Here is an 11,560-nt window from a genome sequence, read left to right on the forward strand (position 1 = left end):
TCCCTTGGGTTCTACATTTCTAATTATAATACTTTTCAACAACAATGTCTTTCCAAAGCAAAAAAAAAAAAAAACTACAAAAAAAAAAACAAAAAAACATGTCCATCGCAAAAAAAAGAGGAGATTCAAAATTAAAAATCCACTTTTTCTGCACCTCAAGGGTGTTTTGGTCTAACCAGATTCATCATTCTGTTGCAACAACAGCTTTTCCCATTACTGTCAAGCACATCGTCCCTTTGCGGCAATAGATTTGCCTCTTCACAACCGAACAAGACACTAACTTTTTAACACATGTCATAAAGCTGTGAGACATCTCATTCAGTGCACAGGGGCCCATGTTGATCTGAGACTTCAGACGTGCCATTGGAGAGAACAAACAGTACGTCATCTGATGGTTTCTCGAATGACAGGCCTGTCACAAAACAGCCAAAAGCTTAGAAGTGCAGTTCACTTGACACACAGTCTTCAGGGATGTCTCTTCAAAAAAAAAATGTTGCCCCATTTAAAAAAAAAAAAAATCTGTTAGTGTGGGTGGGAGGATGGGATTGGGGTACATAACAAATAAAGCATTGGCCTACAAAAGATCCAGAGGGAAGAATCTATGTGCCTCCTTGGTATCCATTTAAGAGGAGGGCTTACAGCAGCCAGCTACTTACAGCTGAACTGAAGTGCTATATTACTCACCAAGCTCAGCTGGAAACACTATAGAAAATGTGTTTGCCTAGGATCTGCTCTCCTTTATCAATCCCAAACAGCAGGGACCAGAGCTTTAAGCACTATGCCAGGGTTCTAGCAATAGCAAACAACATTTCAGACAGAAAAAAAAGAAGAAGAAATGGTTGCAGCACAAATAAGATTTCAGTTTTGTCTCTGTAAATCCTTTAAAGCTGAATCTAACACAGCACATCCTACTGAATTCCCTCCGACACTATTCAAAAATACGGCCTTGGAAGAGAAACATGCAGACTTAGAAGTACAAGCTCAAGTTTGCACACAGACAGACAAATCTGAGAAGACAAAATGAGAAACAGGTGCAAGGACACTCGAGTTGAATCTTACCAATGAAGAGGTTCCACTCAGCATCTAGGTCTGCCTGGTTTGCTAGACAGCCCCTCATAACGTTGTGACAGTAGTTGTGACAGGGTTTCAGCCCAGGCATACCACGGCAGTATGGACAGTACAGCATCTTGGTCAAGGCTCTGACACATGCAGGAACTATGTTTACCTAGGAAGCAAATAGATGCTCTTCAGTTATTACAAGTCTTGTCAAGCTCATTAAACCTCAGTAATTGCTTCAGTTCATGCTGCACGATTCCTGAAATGGAGAGAGAAGTTACAATGTTGCACACCACAAGTGACATTCTCATATTTTCACAAAACATTTTGAGGTTTCCACAGAAACCACAGCATTGACGGGAAGGAATGCAATTCCCAACTGAAACTTCAGGAGGGTGGGGAGTCAGACACATTTCAACTTTTGACAAACATTCCTGCACTATATCATATCTTCTGAAGCTTGAAATGTGAAAACCCACCAGATAAAACTGTACGACAAGACAAGGTTTACAACTCTGTCCATCTTGATTCCTGGTGAAGGCTGTGCCTTTTGTTGTTGGGCCATGTCAATGTACTGGCTTGAGCGAAAGTGACAGGATTCTCACATCTGCTTCCCTTCAGAGGTGGGGATGCAGAACGAAGAGTACATCTGATAATTGGCCTGTCAGCCTCTGTATTCATGCTTGACTTTAGATTTTGTCCAGCACACACTCTGGAGACTGTTGGTGTCTGTGTGTGCAAAAAAAAAAGGTTGCAGATGGGTCAGAGAAGCCCCATGCAACTGGAGACTACCATCTAAAAGTGAAGGATGCAGCTGTGGCAGAGGAACTAATATACCCATCACAGAAAAAGAAAAAAATGAAAAGACAGTTAAAAAAATAATGAAGTAATGCCATTATCATGTCAGCGCAAATAATTAAAAAAAACAAGTCAAGTCAAGGTAGATTTATCAGTGTAGTCACAATTTGATTCCCACATTCATTTTAAAGATGTTTAACCCTATTCGGGACTTTTGGGGTCTTTTGGACCCCAGGCCATCTGGTTTAGGTGACAGGTATTGTTTTTTTGTTTTTTGAAGATTATTATTTTTTTAATATAAAAAAGAGGGACATTTCATGTATTTGGAACCAAAAAAATGTCAACTTATCAGAAAATTTATATCGTATAAAATTCTATAATGAATACCAACTAATATTTTGCACATATTCTTTCTTGAGCTCCAATGGACCCCGAAAGACCTTCTACGTATGGCAACATGAAAGTCCTGAATAGGGTTAAAAATTAATAACTAATATTGGTTTTAAACTTTTGTCAATATCGGTACTGTCTGAGCAAAGAAAAAGGAAACCTATAGAGACAGACAGCACAAAGCACAAAGATATAAATACAGCACTGATATAAGACGAAAAGAAAGAAAAAAGTGGAGAAGAACTGAAGAAAGAAAGCGACATTAGTGCACTTTAGTCACTCGATGGCAGCATCTGAGGCTTTGCTAAGACACTACATCCAGCCTCAGTCTTCTATTCAGCCTGTTTTTAACATTGCAGTTTGTCTTTGATTTTATGGATACGATGGCTGGACCACCTGTGTGTACACTTGTGCGTCAGGGAGGAGAAAAAAAAAAACGAGACGAGAAATGAGAGAAAATACGGCAGAGGAAGGGAGAGACAGAGTGAGGCAAAACCGGGAAATCTGTGCTATTAATGTATTTTCTTCCTGTGCTGCTTGGCATCCAGCAACAAGGATCAAATGAACCATCTTTGACATTTGCAATCTGCCACTGACATCACGCGATGCCTCGTAAGAAGGCCATTAAAGTAGGTTGCTAGCTGTCAATTCCACCGCTGCACGTCAGCTGCTGGTATGTGTTCTTGTAAATTGTTTATATCTCTCTGGGAGTGTAGTTAGCATGTGGGAATTTCTCAAAAAAACAAGGTTCATTTGGTTGAACACATTTCACAGCTGACATGCATGGAAGCCATAAAATGAGTTTCTAGCTTATGAACTGCAAACATTAGGTGTTGCTACAGAGTTTTTGGTGGATTTAAACCATCCAGATGTTTAACGTACTGCATTTTCTCATGTTATGGAAGATTTTTTTTGATTTTGTTTAGATTAGTTTTGTTTTCTAAGCAAGATCTGGCAAATGAATTTTATTTAGGATTAATGCAGTTTTGTCTTATCTAATTTATTTGTATACTTGTGTGTGTTGGTAAATTACATAAATACAGAAGAGCAGAACTGAATTTTTGATTCAGCTTTTCGTTTTTGCACTTCATAAATATTCACTTTCTAAAAAAGAAGAAAAAAGAAAGAAAAATTGCATTCCCAAAATGAAATAAATTATATGTTAATAAACAATAGTCCCCACATATGGTGTAAATTGGGAGTTATAGATGTGGAAATATACATTCATATATATTTAAATCTTTTTACAGCCACATTATTATATGTAGCAAAGCATTTAACATATGTTTACATCTTATATATGAATGCTAAATAGGGAAGGTCAGTAAAGTAAAATGTAATTAAATAATTTATTAGAAATCATATTTTATATCTATACATCAGGGACTTACATTTATTCTACTGTTATGAGCGTTGTTCTCATTAGACTCGATGTAGTAGATTAACTATCATTTAATTTCTACATTTTCTGATTCACAAGCAGTGCTGGAGGGAGTTAAAAAAAAACGCACACACACAAAAACACAGCAGACAGAGAGAGAACAGGCTGTGTAGGAAGCCAAACACGCTGCCAAAGATGCAGAGCGACAAACACCGTGAAAACAGAGAGACAGATACAGATGAAACAGAAGGAGAGGAAACCGGACAAGACACTAGCAGACAAACAGAAGGAACAGGCAGGTGCTGTCGCTGCATTTGGATGCAGAAACAGAACCAACTACATGCCAATCACAGTGTTTGCTTTGGAGAGAACAGTCTTTTATTTACCAAAGAGTTTTTTTTTCCACTTCCGAATACACACTTTAGGATTTTCCTGGTCATATATATATATATTATGGTTGTAGCAGACTGTAAAGGCAACCGACACTAGAACAGTTGGCCATCTATTTTATTACTATACTTGCTCTCACAACTTGTACAGCAGTCTCCAGCGAGCTTCGACTAATCTTTAGATCTCAGTGCGGTTTTCCTGCGTCTTCGCAATACTTTATTTTCTAAAAAGTCAGTATCACATATAAATCCGCAAAGTCTGCTGCATGCAATTCACCAATCTACTGTAACTGAGACAGGGATGAGACAGTTTTTAGATTACACTTCCAAGCGCATCCCTATTCATCTCCAGCAATCAACACTCTCCTATCAAACTATTCGAATCCTGTTATTTCACAGGCTAATTTGCATATAAATATATTTTCTATAGTGACAGAGGAAAGCGAGAGGGAGAGCTCATCCCCTTTGTTTTCTCTGTTTGCTCAGCTCAGCCCAATCGCTGTACCTGGGCAAAGACGTTAAATCCAGTTTAAACCAAAATCATAAAACAAAAGCAAGTTGACAGGATGACTTTGGAATATACTCGCTTAATAAATTCACCATTGCACTGCCACAGTATAAATGATGGCAACATTACAGGAGAGTCTAATAAAAATATAGTGTACTGTATCATCTACTCAACTTCAGCAAACCATTGCAAATGTAATTCTGTACAATTTAATAGCATTGTACGTTTTCATCCAACTTGTACAATAAAGTAGAGTATTTATTCATGAGAATATTAAATAATATTATAAAAAAGTTCTCAGATTAATCTCTCTCTGTCAATTCAATTACACTTGGCCCAGTTTCTAGACAAGCTATTAAAGAGGCAGAGAATAACACTGGGAGAATTTTCTTAACTATATACCCATTCCAACTGTACTCTTTATATTCAATGTGGCTTTTTAGTGGCAACCGACGAAATATATTTCACACTGCAAATGGGGAAAGTGTTTTAAGCTGCCCTTGAGCTTTGAGAGCCTTTGGAAAATTTGCATTAAAATGGTGCCTCCTAACACAATTATCTAACAGGGATTTTTTACATCATTGCAGTTACTGTGCCCAGCAGTCGCAGGGTGCCCTGGATGAAGGGTAATCTGATAATCTTGTTAGCACTTATTTACAGTTGAGTAGATGGAATATTTCACAGCAGGCTGTGGGTACGCCTGGGAAGAGAGATGCCTCAGATCCAGAGTAAGATTAAAGCGCTAATCTACTCATCTGATGTTTAAGTGCTATGATAACACTGCATGGAGAGCATGTGTTTGTGTGCCAATCCGTATGGGAGTTTTGCCGTGGTGGGGGATGAATTTATATCTTTTAAGCAGAAGTAGCAATACTGCAATATAAAAACACCAAAACAAACCAAAGCAAAAACCTCCATTACAAGATCTACATTGAAATATGTAACTGGTGTAAAAGAGATTAAACATTATTTAAAAATGTATTTAAAGTTTTAAAGCTCTTACCCCATTTGTACTTAACCTCTTAAGACCATCACATTTTGGTAGTTTAATTTTTACAGTAGTTAAATTTTTTNGTTTCCTCGTCAGCAGCACGTCTCTGCTGCTCCTGGTTCCCTCGCCGGTCGCAGGAATATTCGGTTTCAGCTTTTGTGGGCAGCAGCTTTGTCCTGGCGGCTGTAGATTGGATGTAAAGCGAGCAGCGCCGAGGTTTAGAGGTCTACAGGTGTTTCCTTACAGCGACTTTAATCTGCAGTTTGTTCTTTTCTTAAAAGCTCATGGCTGTATTAGCGTTTTTTTTATTGGTCTCGAGGGGCAAAGATGCTTCAAAAGAAACTGAACGACACTTTTATCTGATTTGGTTTTGTATTTAGAAGCTTCTGGACACTGTAAAAACAAACAAACAAACAAAAATAACAAACAAAAAAAGGCAGCAAAGGTGACAATAAATAATACTTGCAAACTGTAAATAACTAAAAATAGCAGCAAATATCTGTAATAAAGGACGTTGTTCAGCTGATATGAACACAGTGAAACAGTGTGAATGAACATTTGTGTAAAATGTTGATTTTTTTTAGATTAAAAGACATATCTGTGTTTCTAAAAAAAAAAAAGAAAACAACAAAAACAAAAACGAAATATGTAAAATTACGATAAAGAAATCACAATTTCTCAATCCTTAGTGAATATATTTATTTGTTTTAAAAAAAATCAGCTATATATTTTACTGATTTGAAAATAAATATAATGATGCCTTCCCACCACTCCACTGTGATTTTAATAGATATCTGTAAAGTTAAAAAAAAAAACTAAAATATGTAAAATTAAAAATTTTATTTAAAAAATGTAAAAAAAGTTTTTAATTTATTCATTTACAATTTTTAAATCATTAATTACTATAATTTTTTCTTGAAATAACGTCAGTTTCATTAAATTAATTTTGTGCTGATTTACAAATAAAAATAAAAATAAAATGACGAGTAAATCTGCCAGAAAACACTGAAACACTGTGAATACTGTGAAAATTACTGGAATTAATATTTTTAGTGGATTTAAATATATTAAAATTGTTTAATTTTATGGTCAAACATCGTAAAAATACAGATTTTTAATTATTTAGTTTTATGTACTTATTTTATTTTTTAACATTTTTTTAAAAATTTAAAATATATATATTGTTCTATTTTCTTTATATCTTTTTATTTTTTATTCCACTTTGCTACTTGATCAGATAGCAAAGAGGAATAAAAAAGTGCATATCAAACAAGAGCCCAGGTCTTAAGAGGTTAAATTAACCAAACACCAGTTGTGCACAGTGATTACTTTCTGTCTGGTACATATATACATTTTTTGGGTAAATATTTCCAATATTTTTATTCTATAAAATGTTAAACAGAAGACTTCTACTTGTGTTGGAGTATTTCCACACCGATAAACAAGCCCTCTTATTTAAGGACAATGCTTGGGTGAATGTGCAGAAGACTGATGCAAGCCATAAACAGCCTTCTGCATCAACAGAAGCTTGAAGATGCGGTCAGCTCCTGATGTGAGCATCAACTTTATTGAGGATTAAAAATGTAGGATTATAAATGCAATGAACCCAGGCAATAATAAAGCAAGCTTCAAGCATTTCTAATTGCCTCCCATAAAGGCCACAGGCAGAAGCCATTACGCTGACCCAAATTCAATATCAGTAACTACGTCATTACAATAAAAAAAGACAAGGCTCACTATTATAATGAGAGATAACTCTAAAAGACACTCTTAGACGACATCACCTTGTCTATCCGACAAGGTGTTGTCATGCGCATATGGTGTGAACTCCCTTTAGGGGTAACTGAGTGGGAAGAGCACAGACGCTGGAAATTGCTTTGTGCCACCAAGTAATGAAGTTGTGAGAAATGACAATGACTTTGCAAGCTACCAAGGCCAATCAAGGGGAACACTAGTGGGACAGTGAGACTGTCGCCAAAAAATTGTCTCAATAGTTCTGTCATAATTATTGTGACAGGTTGCGTTGCTTCGCACTGATTGGACATGGATGTAAGACTGCATTGCTGCCCCAGCGTCCCCACTCAATTCCACAGCCATTAGTGTCAATGGCAATATGAGTGATCTGTCACTGTGCAAATCAGACTACCATCTGCTACCAAGAGAAACATGGGCCTGGTTGCACAAATCTCTGTGTAAAACTTCACTTACTGTCTTGTTTCTTCCTAACCTAAAGATCGCATTAAACAGTGTCACAGTAAGAATCTAATATTAATTCTTTAAACTGGAGAAAATGCAAATTGTAAGTAATTATGCTAAACATCAGCAGGAATATACTCACAAACTGTTACAGCAAACCTTCAATCTGTTAGATAAATAATTTTTAAAAAAGGGCAAACTGAAGAAACAAAGTTTATTCTGCTGGACAAAAATAACAAATACATATTTTATGCACAAAAATAAGCATAAGGGCGATAACGTTACTTTATGCTGCAGTTTGTATTTCCAAAAAGCTCATAAAGTTCAACTGTTGCTTATTACACACGTTAGGAAACAACAGCCCTCTCCGTGGCTCTCTTTATGTACTTGTACAAATACTGTCGGCAGGCAAAAGGTTAAAATTTTGTTTGTGAGACTAAAAAATTGTTTTAAAAGAGAAATATTGTATTCACTCACAATTACGTTTATTTGACAGTTACATTTATATATGTTCTTTCTTGCACATGGATACAGCTCATAAAATCTTAATCTTAAATCTTCAATTTATAGTTAGATCAGATGATTCCTAAAACATAAGGCATCAGTGTGATTTGATCCAAGCAGCGTTTGTTTTTTAGAAGACCCGAAATCAGGACAAAACCCAATTAGACATTCGATAAATTTAAAGAAATAAAAATAAAATCAGCTTTAATGATGTATATTGCTTAAGAACAAAAACCATCAGTATCTATGTATTAACTAATGAACTGATATAGGTTTGCATATGCATGTTACATATTGAAATTCAGCAGTAAAGTGCATGTAGTTTTAGGAAAATGCCACAAAGGTTATTAATTTTTTGTTGCTGAAGGGTAAACTTCTGTCATACCTCTCTAATACGCAAATGAAAGCTTACAGTTTGCCAAAGATTACTTTGAAAAGCACATTAATCATGTTTGGGCACAATGAGTCCTGGTAGAAATGACCTGGTCAAAGAGGCAACAAAAAGACTTTTTGGGAACATGGGAACAATTTTCGTGATGAACGAGCTCTATTGTAATGGCTTGCCAAATTGCCCTCTTCAGAAAAGTAATGCTTTCCTTTAACCATGAAGGTGATCCGACCTCAACCAAGTAGCTTTAGTTGTCTAAACATAGCCACATCTTAATCAGGAGGGTGCTGGAGCAGAAAATGCTCATATGGATCCTTGTGGAAGGTGCTGACAAATGTCCTGCATTGTTGCTTAAGTATGTAGATTTGCTGGACCCCAAATGTACATCTATATAATTTTACTGTCTAATGTGCACCTAGAAAATGTACAGTGTGCTCTCGTTGGCAGTTCATGAATTATTGATGCATCAGTGGAGTGTGCCAACTTATATTAAAAAATTAATACAATAAATGCTTCTTCAGATATTTGGAAGCCAGCAGTATGTTTCAGTCTAGATGAATTGCATATTTCTTGTTGAGACACAGTTTGCTAGAGCAGTGTCACCAAAATCCACACAAATAGATGGAAATTCACAAATATATTTGTTGTGTAAACCACAAATATGCTAATTTATAAACACATTTAGCAACTGAGCGGTTAGTTCGGACAAACAAATGCATAAACTTGAGATGAATATTAATCCTTTAGTACATACAGTCATGGACCGCGCTCTAAAGTTGTCATTGGAAATAAAACACGGTCTGCAGCACTTTGTACTTTCACTAATCATGTCTCTTTTCTGTGCTTCTCTCTGAAGTTTAGTCTTTCTCAACTCAGCATGGTAAATGTAAGATGGAGGCAGGACAACTCCTCAGAGACCGCACTAAAATCAGTTGCTGTCAAATCCATGATTGTCTCAGACTGACAGAATAATCCACATGTGAGCAGCTGTGCCTCAATGAAACAACACAGTGGTGCTTGGCGGGGGCCCCTGTGACCCACACCAGTCAGCTCAAGTGTCTGTCTTTGTTGAGGCATGGGATCGCCCGCTGATCCGCCCTGACATGTACCATGTTATGTAGCATGTCTGGAGCGGCAGTTGGGGCTGTTTCTTTAATTTACCACGACAAGCGCAAACACGGTAAAAGCCAAGCCCAGGCTGCTCGATGACTCGGCGTAGCGCACCACGAGCCAGTAGCCATCTCTGGTGGGAACAAGACCTTCATACACTACATTGTTATCCATCTGCCGTGGTGCCTCCTGGATTAAAGCACAGCACTCACCCTCTGTCCAACTGACTCGAAAGGTCTGCAGCCCAGCCTGAATGTCAGGGGCTGACATGTCTCCTGAGGTTGCCAAGAAACCTCCGGACAAATGTCACAACATCGGTGCTGACAACCTTCTCTAAGTGCTTGTTAAATAAAGATGTGATGGCGTACACTTTATATCAAGGTGCAGAAAAGTATTCATAAGAGCTGGTGTGGGCTGCTGCAGTTAGACAATGTGACATATTTTCACGAGTTGATTACACAGATGCATAAAGGGTATTTTAGAGAACATGTTAAAACTCGATAGATTCCCCTCAACTTGTAACTTTTTTTTTTCCACGCTGTTGCATACAATTCTAAATATCCTCCCACTCAGCGTCAGACTGACTGACTCCGGACCTTTTACGGTTTGAAACAGAAGAAAGCACATACTGTAAAAAAGGAGTATACAGTATATTTCTTTATTATCCTTTCATATCATGTTCTTGTATTTCAGACCACATGCTGTCTTTCATTTTTTCCAACACTCTGCGGTTCACCACAGATCAAAATCTTTTAATTAAAAAGGACATCTTTGGTGCAGCACATTTCCCGATGACGTGCCAACCTTTTTGAGCCAGTTGCCATCTGCCATCACAGCGCTGTGGCTGAGGCCTTATCCCCAGCAAGCTGTGTGAGCTGCGAGCCAGCGAGAGAGAAGGAGGCAGACAGGGAGAGAGAGAGAGAGAGAGAGAGTGTGTGTGAGGGAGAGGGGAGGGAGAGAAGTTTGTCTGGTGCATCTGTATGAGTGGGCCTCGGCTAAGAAACATGGATGGAACATGCTCTCTTATGGAGGAGGTCACTTAATCTGCCCTGAGCAAAATCTGCTGTCAAATTGTTCTAGTCCACTATCTGGTTGTGCAACGTGTTCATCGCAAATACAGATAAAAGATTCTATACTAGTTCACATTCTCACTTCCATAAATAAATAATTTGTTTTCTCTTCATCCTGCAGTGATGCTTCTTTAATTAGCTGTATAAATGTATGTATATAAAGAAATGATGGCAAATAATTCCTTTTGCGTTGCTTTTCTGTGTGGAGCCTATAGCATGTGGACACCTCACTATTACGATTTACTTACATGAAGCTGCTTTGTATTTGTCTCCATTTAAGTTTTGTTTTGCACATCTGATTACTCTGCCAATTATTTTTTCCATTAACTAAATAATAGTTTTGCCTGTACAATGTGGGAAAAAAAACAGTGTAAAATGTCCAACCCCAGTTCTCTGGAGACCTAGTTGACTGGAATAAGTAACTTTCATGTTCGATCAACAGTCCAACACTATCATACTTGTATTTTTCATTTGTTTTTATGTGTGTGAATTAATTATCTTTGTGTACTTTTGATTACGAACTCAGTTGCCTCAAATTGCCCCTTTAGGGATGAATAGTGTTTTGAAATGAAGTTATTTTAACATAATGTGATGATTAGGAAGCCAACATCTAAAAGCTGCAACTCATAAATTATTGGATGAAAATACAGTGTGCTAATTAAACCTTTGCTTAAAGTCTCCCTCCAGTCAATAATTAAACCCTTAAAAATCCATTTTCATGAATCAAAATTATATGTTTTAATTATGTTTTCTTGAAAATAATCCTCTCTTGCCTTAAA

General features: G+C 37.1%; 1 protein-coding gene across 1 annotated transcript in view; it reads right to left on the minus strand.

Moving 5' to 3' along the window:
* Positions 1-11,560, minus strand: part of gpc6a (glypican 6a) — a 152,464-nt gene that overhangs the window by 59,129 nt on the left and 81,775 nt on the right. Inside the window, exon 4 of the mRNA XM_008292629.1 lies at positions 1,060-1,225. Within this exon, the coding sequence (XP_008290851.1) occupies positions 1,060-1,225 (166 nt within the window). The remainder of the gene's footprint in view (positions 1-1,059; positions 1,226-11,560) is intronic.

Source organism: Stegastes partitus, unplaced genomic scaffold (assembly GCF_000690725.1).
Source record: "Stegastes partitus isolate 25-593 unplaced genomic scaffold, Stegastes_partitus-1.0.2 Scaffold19, whole genome shotgun sequence".
Lineage (NCBI taxonomy): Eukaryota > Metazoa > Chordata > Actinopteri > Pomacentridae > Stegastes > Stegastes partitus.